Genomic DNA, 14,793 nt, shown 5'->3' with positions numbered 1-14,793 from the left:
GTTTGATTTATCAGAACACAAAATCCTGAAGCTAGCTATGCCATCAATCATTTTATTTCGGTTTCCCGTGCAGCTGCAACAATTACTTGAACCAATTCTTTGAACAAAAACGATGGAAATACTTTAAACAATAATATGAACTGAAACCTTTATATAAATGTACAAAGCATATAAAATGTAATCCGTCATAAAATAAAAAAAAGAGCACACACACACACACATTCTAAATGAGGAAACACTAGATATACTCTGGTAGGGTCTAGTTATCTACTGTAAACATCCTCCTTGTCCAAATCCATGTGTGTATGTGTGTGTGTACATGTCTGTGTTTCATGCGCATCTGTTTCTGTATGCATACATGGGTTGGACTGTATGGTCATGGAGGTTTGTTTGAGTGTGTCTGTAAACTCACACATCCTGAGTGGAAGACAGGCTGACGTGGTAACTGATGACGGCCTCGGGTAGAAGTTGCCCCAAAACACAGATCTAGGGCTAGATTCTTTCAGATCAGCGCTTGCTGATACCAGCATTGAGGTCAGAGGAGGAACTGCATTAGAGCTGTCAAATCAACAGGCTCTCCCGGCGTTATACCTAAAGCGGACATTGCCATTGGCTGGTCGCATTAACAGAAATCTCATGCAGCGCTGTTTACAAGTTAGAATACTGGAATGTGAGATGTAATCTACACTTCGATTAGGCTGATAGAAATCCTAATTATTTTGTTTAATGAATTTGAGCGTCATTATTTCTATATAGCCTACACATTCTCGGTCTGAACTTCTAACACAAGTGGGACGTTGTGGCTTCATGAGATCACCAGAGCAGCTGCTCACTGATTTGACAGCTCCAACCCAGTTACATCTCCGTCACTCCAAAACATCAGCTACGCGGGTGTCGTCTATCGCTGGTTAATGCTTGATCTGATTGAATCTAGGCCTTAGTATCAGCGCAACCTTAACCTTGCCAAACCCTGACCTTAACCAATAGGGGAACAAAGAAAAAACCTATACCCAAGGTCAACTTCTACCCTCTCCTCAACTGTCATTGATGGGTGGGGGTGGGGCCTGAGACTGGGGGCGGGGATCAGGGCTGATCAGCCTATCCAGCTCATCGACCTGCGGGTTGGGTGTGGCTGCGGGTCGTGTTGGCTCCCCCAGAGAGGTGATGAGGTTGGGGACACTCTTGCTCCGGACGCACTGGAAGTCCACGTGTCGACTCTTCCCTTCCTCCTTCTCCCAGGACAGCTGGATGAAGGGCCGCTGCACATAGTTATAGATGACCTCTGACCTCCCACCAGGACGGCGCTTCACCTTCTCCTTACAGGTAGGGTACCCTGGAATACATGAGGACCAGACGCACATCATGTACAGTATCTCTGTAGGGTTTGCGGATTTGAGAGAAGCAAAATGTAGCCTATGGCATTGGAAGACTTGGGGCTAGATTCAAAAAGTATTCCGGACGATTTGTGTTATAGCGCAATTTAAATGTAAATGTCATTTTCGATTGAGACGACATATCCCACTGGGCACAGACGTCAGTTCAACGTCTAGTTTTGATTTAAATACGGTTGAGTTGTCAACTAACGTGAATTCAACGCGAAATCAACAAACTATTTCACGATGTCATTGGATTTAGGTTAAAAGCTGGGTGAAAAAAAGTAGAAATGTCCTGACGTTGATGACTTTTTGCAAACCCAATCAGTTTTCCACACTGATTCACCTGCCTGGTGTGTTCCTTGTTCTTCATGATGCTCTCTGCGCTTTTGACGGACCTCTGAGACTATGACAGTGCAGGTGCATTTATACGGAGATTACATTTATACTGTGATTACACACAGGTGGATTGTATTTATCATCATTAGTCATTTAGGTCAACATTGGATCATTCAGAGATCCTCACTGAACTTCTGGAGAGAGTTTGCTGCACTGAAAATAAAGGGGCTGAATAATTTTGCACGCCCAATTTTTCAGTTTTTGATTTGTTAAAAAAGTTTGAAATATCCAATAAATGTCGTTCCACTTCATGATTGTGTCCCACTTGTTGTTGATTCTTCACAAAAAAATACAGTTTTATATCTTTATGTTTGAAGCCTGAAATGTGGCAAAAGGTCGCAAAGTTCAAGGGGGCCGAATACTTTCGCAAGGCACTGTAGCATGGATCTTCCGCGATACGGATTGAATCTATGCCTTAGATTTCTAATACCTATTTGTTTCTTTCAGATATTCAGACACCTAAGCAGCGGGTTGATTTGGGACATGGTAACGGACTCACCCTCAATGCCGATGCGAATGTTCTTCAGTCCTCTCTCCTTTAACAGTGCTTTGGCCACATCTCTGTTCTCTATGTACTTGAAGAAGCGGTAGAGCTTGGTGCTGTACAGAACTGGGCACATTGAAGAGAGAGAGAACAGGAAATAATATGGAACAAAGTGCTCACTCCAAATGATTGATAGTTATTTTCCAAAAAAGGTTGGGGCACTAGATTCTAAAAAAAATCTAAGGTATAGAAAATGAAACAAACAGCACTGTCCGAAAGATACATGTCCATGATTTATTTTATTAATAATGTCCGATTCATTATAATTAAGGACTAGGTCTAGGTCACTAGGTCACTTACTCTGTGAGTACTCCTCTCCCATGGGTGGAGGGTTGTCATGGTCCCAATCCACTATGTCATCATCTGTGAGAACTACGATGTGACACTCCCTCTCCCCCTCCTGAGCACTGGACACCATCACCGGGACAACTAGCTCCTCTAGGAAGACATCAAACTGACGCTTTGCACCATCGTTGGACAGCTCATGCAGCAATGCACCTGGGACAGGAACGAATGGTCACACCATTTTAACTATGACCTCTGATTTGACATCATAGTCTCTTGTACAAGGCAAAATGTATATTTCAATAGTGAAAATTCAAGATGAAGAAGACTCAGCAATTAGGAACAGATTTTGAAAAGTGGTTTAACTTCATTCTGAAAACTGTGCATGCAACAATTGCAAAACATTAGTCAACGTTTCGGTTTTGAACAGGCCCCTGGTCAGACCCGGTGTGACTGTGCTACTCACTGAGGTCTCGGCACCTGACGGTACTGTAGTCAAAGTTAATACAGAGGTAGTCACACGCTTCTCTGAGCTCAGACACTGACACCCCCTCTGGACACTGCAGGATACCCCCTTTGTAAAAGTCCTGCGAGAGAGGGAGAGAGAATGAGAGAGAGAGAGAGTCAAGGGACAGAGAGGAAGAGGGGGGAGAGAGAAACACAGTAGGTTAGTTTAGGTAAGGGAAGGGAAGACATAAGCAATTTCATAATTCAGGGGAACTATTTTAAGTGAAACACACCAGGACGACTTTGAATATGCTGGCTCCGATTCCCTCAGCGATCTCATACTCTCCCTTGGCGTTTGGCCGGGTGAAGTGACGGGCAGGACCAAACATCCTGAGAATTCAAATGTGTTATTTATTTATTTAATTATACTAAATGTCCTCACAATATGCATTTCTGAGTTTAGTGCATGTTGAAAGCCTTGTCTGTGTAGATGTCCAGTTACCATTCAAGTCTTATTTCATTTCCTTAGTACAGTGTTGTCACACCCTGATCTGTTTCACCTGTCTTTGTGCTTGTCTCCACCCTCCCTCCAGGTTTCGCCCATCTTCCCCATTATCCCCAGTGTATTTATACCTGTGTTCTCTGTTTGTCTGTTGTCAGTTCGTTTTGTTTCGTGAAACCTACCAGTGTTTGTTCCCCTGCTCCTGTCTGTTCTTGCTCCTGTTTTCTAGTCCTTCCCGGTTTTGACCGTTCTGCCTTCCCTGAACCTGAGCATGCCTGCCGTTCGATACCTTGCCCCATTTCACTGGATTATTGACCCCTGCCTGCGCTGACCATGAGACTGCCTGGCGTTCTGGACCTTTTGCAGCCTCTCTGGATTACTGACCTCTGCCTATGTTTGACCTGTCATTTGCCTGCCCCTATACTATAAATAAATGTTTGTTTCTTCAACACTGTCTGCATCTGGGTCACACCTGGGTCACAAGTGTAACTTGTCAGAATCATAACAATGCCTCCATTGTGTATGCGAGAGAAGGTGTTAATGAGAGGAATATTCCTGGGTAATATTTGACTAATCTCAGATTATTAGCCAGATTAACCCAAATGGCCAATGGGTCAGAGTAAACATCACTCTCTGAGACTAGAAACAAACCACTCTGAAATGATTCCTGAGGGATTAGGGTTTTGTTAGTGTTTCTTCTTTATCTTTCCCTGGTCTAATAATAGGCTGTACTACTGTATTGGACACGGTGGTGATCCATGCTTGCCTGATGACTAACCTGGCCTGAGACTTGAAGACTTGCGTTAAGGCTTTGGCTGATTTAGGTCAGTGGGCTAGCACAATCTTGTGAGTTTCTGTTACACTATAATAAAATAGTCTAAATCTGACACACAGATTGTGATGCTTAGGGGTCTGGACCTTACCTCCCCAGCATGGTGTCAGGGTGCGCGGTGAACAGGGCAGGGTCCACCACAAAGTGAGTCCCGTCCACCATCAGGGTCACCCGCTCATGGGGGAGGCGAGACAGGGGAGACAGGTTCTTCTCACCCCTCCCCTCACGTTGGAAGTCTGGACGTGCTGCCATGTCAATGTCTGGGGGAGAACAAGTGCCATCACAGTTGACCTCATGGATTTACATTTGTGCCAGAGATATCCAACAAATATGTCAACTGACAAATGTGGCCAAAACCATCAGGCAGTGAGGACACTGGCCCTGACATGGCTTTATCCCCCATTACTCCAACACGGGCATATCAGGGTTAGACGGAAACAAAGGTGGGCTGGAGCAAAGACCTGCCCTACTGTACTGTCGGTCTAGTAAGGGGTCAGACAACTAGTAGTATACAGGCCTTCAAAACCGTCCGTCCCACTGAGTCAGTGAGTCTATTAGCCTGGTGCCCTGGACCCATCTGCTACTGTCAGCCTCCTCACTAAGCCCTGAGAGGAGGAGATTACTGCAGTAGCGTACCGTAGCTGCACAGTAACATGCCAGCTTTTCCAGCCTCACCACTTCTCCCAGTTATCTGGACTGGGATTGAGACAGACAGCAGCAGGAGGGGTCATGTGAATAACTGTTGAGTGATGAAGTCGACAACAGTGGCCACAATACTCTGTCTTACATACAGTATCTGCTTGGGTCTCTGACATTGAAGATTGTTTTTCTACTAACAAACCTGGGATTCATCTCCCACCAATAGGGCAGTGACATCCCACCTGCACTTAAACTTGGTATTCAGCTGAGACAACAGAAATAAAGAATTATATACAGAAGTGTAATGTGAGAGGACAAAGAGTAGGTATTATTCCAGTGGAAGGAGAGAATTTGTTATTATTTTTATTTAACTATGCAAGTCAGTTAAGAAGAAATTATTATTTAATGACGGCCTACCGGGGAACAGTGGGTTAACTGCCTTGTTCATGGGCAGAAAGACCGATTTTCACCTTGTCAGCTCAGGGATTCGATCCAGCAACCTTTCCGGTTGCTGGCCTAACGCTCTAACCACCTGCCGCCCAATTAGAACCTGTCTAATGAGAATAACCATTAGACAGGTCGTAAACTATGTTAATTTAGCTTTTCAAAGTAAAATAGATTTAGTAAAAGGGTAATTAGTTAAAGGGTAATTAATGCGTGGGTTTTTCTACTGGTATAACACCTGAGTTGTAACAATGGTCTTCAACAGTGTGCAGTGCACAGCATTCCATTGTAGCCAACAGGTGGAAGACAGACAGGTTCTAATGTAACACAATAAGGAAAGGGGTTTGATGGGATGCAAATTCTAACAACTGTTGAGGAGAGCTGATAATATGAACACTGCACTGTAACATAACTGGTAGCTTAAACCCAAAATCAAGATATATGGTAGGCTACACCAACCCATACCGTATAGCCCCAACCCCATAAAAAATTCAGTATTTGTCTAGCTAATAAACATCACTGACTATTTTATTCAGTCTGCGTCCAGGGTGTAGACAATTTTCACCGTGTCCGTCCCTGCTGACTTGAGATTTGACAGCGCTACGAATTACGCTGCGCCACATGTCTGGAGCTTACGTGCCCGTATCACGGTCTGCATACGTCATAACAGAAATACAGAGCTGTAATTATAAAATGCCATAATAACATTCAGATACAGTTGCAGACATATTACTAAAACATAAGCTATAGGCGACGGAGACCACCAGACAACGACTACCCACCACAGCCTTACCAGAACGTCTGAGTGAAAACGGCTGTTCTCTGTAACCGGTTTGTCACGCGAACGATGGACCCGATGCCAAGTGCCAGAGCGCGGAGTGCAGGAATATGGGTTTACCGAAAGCGCCCCAGCCCATACGGTGACAGCGGATCAGTGCTCTCAAATCCAATTACTCCCGGTGTAGAGATCCAGAGACTCTCGTAAGAGAATTCCCAATCCGTTTGTTTCAACGCGCAGAATTGCTACTGTGTATCTACCTTTCCTTAACTGACCCCTACCATATATCTCCAATAATTTGACGGGGGGGTGGGAACTATTTTCACTTCATAAAGTCATATTTATTGGTATGGTTTAGAGAAACATTATTGAAACAAATAAACAGAGAGAAAATAATAAAATGTCTCAAATAATGTTATCTGACCGTAAGGCGCTACAGAGGGTGGTGCTTACGGCCCAGCACATGACTGGGGCCAAGCTTCCTGCCATCCAGGACCTATATAATAGGCGGTGTCAGACAGAGGAAGGCCCATAAAAGTGTCAGAGTCTCCAGTCACCCAAGTAATTGACTGTTTTCTCTGCTACCGCACGACAAGCGGTACCGGAGCACTAAGTCTAGGACCAAAATACTCCTTAACAGCTTCTACCCCTAAGCCATAAAACTGCTGAACAATTAATCAAATGGCCACCGGAGTATTACATTTACCCCCCTCCATATGTTTTGAACACTGCTGCTACTCGCTGTTTATTAGCTATGCAAAGTCACTTCACCTCTACCAACAAAAAATTACCTCAACTAACCTGAACCCCCCCACACTGACTCGGTACCGGTACCCCCTATATATAGCCTCGTTATGATAAAAACATGATGGCAGTACAGACATGACCCACCTTTTAGTAAAATCAAGTATAGGGAGTGGGGACCAGTCATTCAGGGCAGCTCATTTTTGCAACAAAAAAAAAAGGGGGGGGGGGGGGGGGGGGGGGTTGCCTGTTTTGCATGTTATTTTGGCATTAATACGTGTCACATATCAGTTTGCAAACAATGTAATATATATATATATATATATATATATATATATATATACTTTTTTTGTTTTCTTGAGTAATGCAGCTCCAAAATACAGGTGTTTCAGCCTAATTCAGTGCTTTCTGTGGTGGTGGGGCTAGCCAGCAGAAAATATGGAGCGCTGCGCTGTAAATCCAGCCTCTTTCTAGAGCTACGACCTAAAGATCAATTAAAATAATCATGATTCAACCTTGTTTTTTTCAGAGTTCCCAGTTGTTTTGAAAGCACCATAAATCCAAAGAATGCCAGACTTTGATGACAAAATTTGCCCACAAAGGACCGCAGCACCATGTTCAAGTGAGCACAGCACAACAAGGTGAGTCATGCTGTATGCTGCTGTAACAGTATAACTTTAGACCGTCCCCTCGCCCATACCCGGGCGCGAACCAGGGACCCTCTGCACACATCAACAACAGTCACATTCGCTCCACAAAAGCCACGGCCCTTGCAGAGCAAGGGGAACCACTACTTCAAGGTCTCAGAGCAAGTGACGTCACCGGTTGAAACGCTATTTAGCGTGCATCACCGCTAACTAGCTAGCCGTTTCACATCCGTTACACTCACCCCCTTTTTGACCTCCTCCTTTTTCCGCAGCAACCAGTGATCCGGGTCACGGCACCAATGTAACAGTATAACTTTAGACCGTCCCCTCGCCCATACCCGGGCGTGAACCAGGGACCCTCTGCACACGTGAACAACAGTCACCCATGAAGCATCGTTACCCATCGCTCCACAAAAGCCGCGGCCCTTGCAGAGCAAGGGAAACCACTACTTCAAGGTCTCAGAGCAAGTGACGTCACCGATTGAAACGCTATTTAGCGTGCATCACCGCTAACTAGCTAGCTGTTTCACATCCGTTACACTGCTGCATAAATTATGAAAAATACCAGGGAGATATGTATACTGTAGCTAAGAAAGTAATACTAAGTGAATGTTGTGTAGTAAGGTGTTAGTAGCCCATGTGCCTCACCCTAATAATTTGGTCTATTTACTCCTTTTAATTTCGCCAACTGTTCTGACTTGGTGTACAGGGAGAACACTGTAAGAACGGCAGATGTTCTGAATTCTGTCGCTGTACATTTCAAAAGTGCTAAACAAATAGTTATATTGACGACGCCCGTCCTAACTCGCTCATTAATGTCTTAATTGAAATGACGGATTGCCTCTTATAGAGCGTTGGGCTAGTAACCGAAAGGTTGCAAGTTCAAATCCTGAGCTGACAAGGTACAAATCTGCCGTTCTGCCCCTGAACAAGGCAGTTAACCCACTGTTCCTAGGCCGTCATTGAAAATAAGAATTAGTTCTTAACTGACTTGCCTAGTTAAGTAAAGGTTAAAAAAATATATTAAAAAATCTGCTTGTCTTCCCCTTTATGCCATAGTTTGTACATCTCAATTGTCATTAGAAACCACATTTGTTTAAGCAAGTCAGCCATATCAGCTAAATGAGGCTGAATGAACTGTTTTGCTGCCAGACAAGGCTCCGCTGATAGCCAGGTGTAGCAGTGGTAAGATGTTGGGACTGCTTGTTGGGACAGCTTTATGTAGGCCATTTGTTACTGTTATAGTGCAATTAATGTATTGTTTAGTCTTGTGGATTTGCTAGCATATATCCTACTTGTATTGTTTTTTGCCCCATCAAGAGTTACATGCTAAAATCACCACTGAGTAGAGGCTACACATTATACACATTACACACCTTTACTTTGTTTAAAAGGCCTGTGGGAACACCAGATTGTATCATTCAAAACATATTGAGATAATTCTATCTTCTTTTTTGCCTTCATCACACTACGGCTATATTATTTTGCCTCTATTTAACCAAATTACAGATGAATCATTAAAAAGACAATACCACCTCTTGAAATACAACCTAATCACTTTTAAGCTTTTAAAAGGGGCAATCTGTGATTGCTATATGCATATGTGGACATTCTAACAAATTATATACACATTAATAGTTGAAGAATATAACTTATAAATGCCTTATGAGCTTAGTTCAACTGTCGTCACACCCTACCCGAACCCAAATTACAAGATTGTTTTACTCCAATGCTGGAGTAAACAAACGCTGTACCTTCACAACATTCTTACAACTATATTGAATTTCTAAACAAACAGCTGGAGGATTGGCTTTCTCCTGTAGAGCTCCATTTTTTATGGAATGGTCTGCCTACCCATGTGTGAGACGCAGACTCGGTCTCAACCTTTAAGTCCTTATTGAAGACTCATCTCTTCAGTAGGTCCTATAATTGAGTGTAGTCTGGCCCAGGAGTGTGAAGGTGAACGGAAAGGCACCTTGCTGTCTCTGCCTGGCCGGTTCCCCTCTCTCCACTGGGATTTTCTGCCTCTAACCCTATTACAGAGGCTGAGTCACTGGCTTACTGGTGCTCTTCCATGCCGTCCCTAGGAGGGGTGCGTCACTTGAGTGGGTTGAGTCACTGACATGATCTTCCTGTCTGGGTTGGCACCCCCCCCCCCCCCCCCCCCCTCCCCTTGGGTTGTGCCGTGGCGGAGACCTTTGTGGGCTATACTCGGCCTTGTCTCAGGATGGTAAGTTGGTGGTTGAAGTGATCCTTCTAGTGGTGTGGTGGCTGTGCTTTGGCAAAGTGGGTGGGGTTATATCCTGCCTGTTTGGCCCTGTCCGGGGGTTTCGTCGGATGGGGGCATAGTGTCTTTAAGTATGCTCTTTCTAATTCTCTCTTTCTCTCTTTCTTTCTCGCTTTCTCTCTCTCGGAAGACCTGAGCCCTAGGACCATGTCTCAGGACTACCTGGCCTGATGACTCCTTGCTGTCCCCAGTCCACCTGGCCGTGCTGCTGCTCCAGTTTCAACTGTTCTGCCTGTGGCTATGGAACCCTGACCTGTTCACCGGACATGCTACCTGTCCCAGACCTGCTGTTTTCAACTCTCTAGAGACAGGAGGAGAGGTAGAGATACTCTGAATGATCAGCTATGAACCTGACCTGTTGCACCCTCGACATCCACTGTGATTATTATTATTTGACCCTGCTGGTCATCTTTGAACATCTTGGCCATGCTCTGTTATAATCTCCACCCGGCACAGCCAGAAGAGGACTGGCCACCCCTCATAGCCTGGTTCCTCTCTAGGTTTCTTCCTATGATCTGGCCTTTCTAGGGAGTTTTCCCTAGCCACCGTGCTTCTACATCTGCATTGCTTGCTGTTTGGGGTTTTAGGCTGTGTTTCTGTACAGCCCTTTGAGACATCAGCTGATGTAAGAAGTGCTTTATAAACACTTTTGATATGATTTGATTTGATGGTCAGTCTGGCAGGTAGCCTAGCGGTTGAGAGCGTTGGGCTAGTAACCGAAAGGTTGCTGTTTCGAATCCCAAAGCGAGCAAGGTGAAAAAAAGCTGCAATTCTGCCCTTGAGCAAGGCATTTAACCCCCAACAATGTTGATTGAGGCAGCCCACGCACCTCTCTGATTCAGAGTGGTTGGGTTAAATGCCAAAGACACATTTTGGGTTGAATGCATTTAGTTGCGCAATTTACTAGGTATCCCCTCTCATCCATAGTTCTGTCTATGAATTTGAGAGTGGTTACATTTCTCCAGCCCCATCCCTCAGCCGTTTACCAAAACAGGGGTGAGGTAGCTGCTCTATTATTGTTTGAACTGAAGATAGTCACTTTAAATACTTAAACAACAATGAATTCAAAAATGTTGTACCAAATTGTTTTATTTCGTATTTATTTAGTTGGGGGGGGTTACAGGTACAACAATTATTATTCTTTATAAGTAATCTAACATTTAATTTTCATAATAAAGGCTGTAGGTTTCAACCAAATTGCCCTACCTCAAAAAGAAAATAGAAGAACAGACAAAATGCCATCTACAGGGAGGACTTTAAACCCTTAGTATACTATACCATAAGTTGTCCATATCTCATACACACTGCTCGCTAACCACAAATACAATCCCAAACATTGACCCTAACCTTACTCTTCATCCTAACCTTGTCTTTAACCACATCCTCTTATCTGCACATTCTACAGTAGCATGGCCAGCTAGTGACTACCCTACACCACAAGGCTTTTCTCCCATGTTACACTACATGGTCATCCTCTCCGTGCTGAAGATGATGTACATGTTTGAGATATGGGATTTTTTAGCAAAAAAAGTCCAGGCATTGTGAATACATGTTGATATGTGGAGATCTGTACAGAATGTGTGTATCTTGAACATGCCCGTTAGCTTTGTCAACACAGCTTACATCCTGAGATGGTCCTAATATGGACACCGTATACATGATCCAGCCCAGAGACATCCTGACCCAGCTATGTCTTGCCTTGTCGTCATGACAGAATTCAAAGAATGTCCCCTGAAAAGTAACGTCCGGACCCTGCAAGAATACTTAGAAAACACAACCTTCCCTTCCTCTTTGAGCTAATCACTCACACAACCGTATTCAGTACCTACCCAACTACAGGTGCATTAGTGATTACTTCAAGGATGGAGGGAAAGACATTCGTTTTCAAACAGGGCCGACATTTTATGCAAGCAAAACTTCCTTAAGTTGAGACTTGAGAACATGTTTAATCGGGACGACGGGATGTTCACCTGAACTCAACGTATGTCCGAACAGGAAGTCTGTTCTGTGAACATAACATGGTAAAGAAATGTTCACATATCGTAAGTCTGCTCTCTTCCGGGGAAAGTCTTTAAATCAACCAAGAGAGAAATCATCCAAAGTCAGAATATCACGACAACAGTGGATTCATAAAGCCTGCTTAACCAATCAGATGATATCACTCGCTATGAAGGCACCCAATGAGGCAGCTTGATTCGGCCTCATGACGATTTTTCTTGAGTGATGGTCGGGGGAACGGAACATAATTACAAATCATTTGTAGACTGCAATTTGACTGCAAGAAGCCAAAACAGATATCATATTTGACTAAAGCGTAATCATTTCAAACCTTGCTTACATTTGAATACGATCACGTGTCTCTTTATTATGCTGCTACGCCAGACAGACCTATTGGCCTACACAACATCCCTGGGTGTTGTTGATTGGTTGGCCTTTCTCTGTGATCTGCGAGGGGGCCTGATTGGAGGCGTGACAACGCTCCCTCTGCGACCATTCATAAGCTCAGTGGCGGAACTTTCCATGTCCATAGGGTCAAAGTTTAACGCTTCAGCCATTTCCCGTTTTGTCACCGACACAAAACGAGGGTCCCTGGCCAAGCTCTCCAGCCCACCGTTTATCAAGACCTAACAGAAGTGAAAGACATGAGAAGAGAGAGAAGAGAGCGAGAGAGAATGACTCTGGCTGATTCAAAATGAGTTTTGACCAGTGTTCCATGTCAATGTCATTAATACGAAATGAATTCAGTATGTACGAAATGCAGTGTCTGGTCTCTCCACTCACCTCCTGTATAAGTGTATCGAAGGCGCTGTCTGGGCCCTGGGCCTGCTGGAGGCTGAGCGGCTCTCTGTGGGGCTCAGCATCCTGCCTGGGCCCACCTACTGTCTGCAGCTGCCAGTCTCTGTCTGGGGGACTTCTGCTGGTTGAGATGGTATAGACCTGAACCCGGTCATATGTCCCACAAGAAAAGCTACAGAAGGACAAAGAATCAGCTTGTTAACCCCTTGCTTTATTACTATGTAGTGTGACCTCTCAGCTAAGGAAAACAAACACACAAAACACACAAAAAATGACCACTCACACACACACACACACACACACACTCACCTCTCCCCGGCACTGTTGTTGACATTGTTGTTGTTGGTTTTGTTAGGCGTTGAGGGGAAGAAGTCCTCGTTTGCATGGTAGGCAGGTGAACTGGTAGCCTCCCCGTCGTCTGATCTGCTCATCTGCAGGGGCCGCTGGCTGGTCACCTGCATGGAGACACAGACAGGTGAGTTACCTCCATCGGGACAGGAGTTTTTCCTGTCGACATGATCTGGGTCCATACCATGTAAAGCACTTTGAGTCCGAAGAAGGTTACATACTGTAAGTGTTAATACTGAAATGGTTGAAATGATGAAATGATGACCTGTGTAGCGTTAGGGTCACGGGTTCCTTCCTCCATGGTGAAGGAATCAACGTGGTTCCCAAACAGACCGCCCGCCCGCTGGGAGGATGAAAGGAACAACATTTCACAATAGAGAGGAGTTTTATTCTCTTTCTTCTCACCCTCAACTTGTCCTCCCTCCTCTCTTTCCGCCTCACTCCCTTTCTCCCCACGCTCCTCTCTTTCCCCCCCACTCCCTCTCTCCTCTTACCCTGAAGATACCCTCCTCTGCTGCGTCCTCCATGGCTCTGTCCATCTCCTCCTCGTTCATCAGGTCTCCGGAGATGGCTCTCTGCAGCTCTGGAGCTTCCTCCTCCTCAATGCTCCTCAGACCTGCCTGGAAGATAGATAGAGAGAGCGAGAGAGCGCGAGAGAGTGAGAGAGAGCGAGAGAGAGAACGAGAGAGAGCGAGAGAGAGAGATGGTGAGGGGATACCAATTAAGACTTGTTAGATAATTCATAAAAAGTTTAGATGACATTTATATTCCATGTCATTAAGATAACTAGAAGGTATGCAATTATCAAATTCTGACGTGGCTAAGGTCTCACCTGTATCTCATTCTTGGCGTTCTTCTTGGTGGGGCGGAAGCCATAGTACTCCTCCTGTCTCTTCTTCAACTTCCTGAAGTAGTCCTGGATCAGGAAGGTGGCGTAGAACTTCCCCACGGTCACCTCATCATCTGACACACACACAAACACACACCCATAAAAACATGGCAGCAAATTAGAATGAACAGCTTGCTGTTGGACCATAAAGTTGAGGATTATAATAGGATGTTTGAACTCACCTCCGATTGGTGGGATGACCTGGTCCAGCAGCTTCATACTGGTGCGTTTCCAGATCTTCTTGATGATGGCCCTCAGCTCCTCATTGGCCTTCTCAAAATTTCCTGACCAATGAGATAGCAACAGTGAGGCCGGGGATATTAATACACCACTTTCAATTGGACCAGTCACTGACTACAGTACTCTGTAATTGACTGACACACACACACACACAAACACCTTCAGTCTTGATCTTCAGCGCGGTCCTGACCAGTGCGAACAGCGTAGCGTTAAAGGTGACCGTTCCGTCACTGTTGAGTGGCATGTTCATGGACACCAGTCTCTGCAGGCAGAATCAATAAAGACATTTTAAAAAAGGTGTCTGCTGCCTTAATAGATATGTTAAATTAACACATACAATAATTGAACAGATTCCCTCCTGTATCTCTCACCTTGCAGGCTACTCTATGGGGGCAGAACTTTCCAAAACCCAGAGGAGGCTGGATCCTACGCAGCAGAGTCACCACGTCCAGGTGCTTAATACGCCCCCTGGAGGGGAAACAACAGCTACTGTAAATAATCTAACTGCAGTACACTGATAGTACACCGAGTCATAAGATAAACCTGTAAGCCCCATTTATACCGTCCATATATAGTAAATTAAGGGGCAACAAACACAC

The 14,793-nt window shown here is 44.8% G+C and overlaps 2 protein-coding genes across 3 annotated transcripts in view; both read right to left on the bottom strand.

Annotated features, from left to right (window-relative positions):
- Positions 1-32: 32 nt before the first annotated feature.
- Positions 33-6,700, bottom strand: kctd20 (potassium channel tetramerization domain containing 20). The gene is made up of 7 exons (XM_021568722.2): positions 6,259-6,700; positions 4,474-4,642; positions 3,342-3,438; positions 3,068-3,188; positions 2,617-2,814; positions 2,272-2,382; positions 33-1,333 (listed from the first exon to the last, which is right to left on the bottom strand). Exons 2-7 carry the CDS (start codon positions 4,632-4,634, stop codon positions 1,035-1,037), a joined length of 987 nt encoding a protein of 328 aa, XP_021424397.1. The 5' UTR covers positions 4,635-4,642; positions 6,259-6,700; the 3' UTR covers positions 33-1,034.
- A 4,299-nt stretch (positions 6,701-10,999) lies between these two features.
- The window catches only part of LOC110494953 (dihydropyridine-sensitive L-type skeletal muscle calcium channel subunit alpha-1), a 32,685-nt gene continuing 28,891 nt past the window's right edge, over positions 11,000-14,793 (bottom strand). For both annotated transcript variants that reach the window (XM_036948177.1, XM_036948178.1), the window contains 9 exons: positions 14,566-14,662; positions 14,354-14,456; positions 14,137-14,238; positions 13,898-14,028; positions 13,560-13,685; positions 13,331-13,408; positions 13,027-13,172; positions 12,703-12,889; positions 11,000-12,545 (listed from right to left, as the gene is read on the bottom strand). In XM_036948177.1, the coding sequence (XP_036804072.1) occupies positions 12,318-12,545; positions 12,703-12,889; positions 13,027-13,172; positions 13,331-13,408; positions 13,560-13,685; positions 13,898-14,028; positions 14,137-14,238; positions 14,354-14,456; positions 14,566-14,662 (1,198 nt within the window). In that variant the 3' untranslated portion in view covers positions 11,000-12,317. The remainder of the gene's footprint in view (positions 12,546-12,702; positions 12,890-13,026; positions 13,173-13,330; positions 13,409-13,559; positions 13,686-13,897; positions 14,029-14,136; positions 14,239-14,353; positions 14,457-14,565; positions 14,663-14,793) is intronic.

The sequence above is a fragment of the Oncorhynchus mykiss genome, chromosome 17 (assembly GCF_013265735.2).
Source record: "Oncorhynchus mykiss isolate Arlee chromosome 17, USDA_OmykA_1.1, whole genome shotgun sequence".
NCBI classification, from domain to species: domain Eukaryota; kingdom Metazoa; phylum Chordata; class Actinopteri; order Salmoniformes; family Salmonidae; genus Oncorhynchus; species Oncorhynchus mykiss.
Note: the sequence above shows the minus strand (reverse complement) of the source record. Positions and strands in the feature narration are given on the sequence as shown.

Coding starts and splice junctions, on each gene's coding strand:
- kctd20 (XM_021568722.2), bottom strand. CDS start 4,634: ATGGCAGCACGTCCAGACTTCCAACGTGAGGGGAGGGGTGAGAAGAAC. Junction 3,439..4,473: donor CCTGACACCATGCTGGGGAG/GTAAGGTCCAGA, acceptor TTGAATTCTCAG/GATGTTTGGTCCTGCCCGTC. Junction 1,334..2,271: donor CATTCGCATCGGCATTGAGG/GTGAGTCCGTTA, acceptor CATGTATTCCAG/GGTACCCTACCTGTAAGGAG.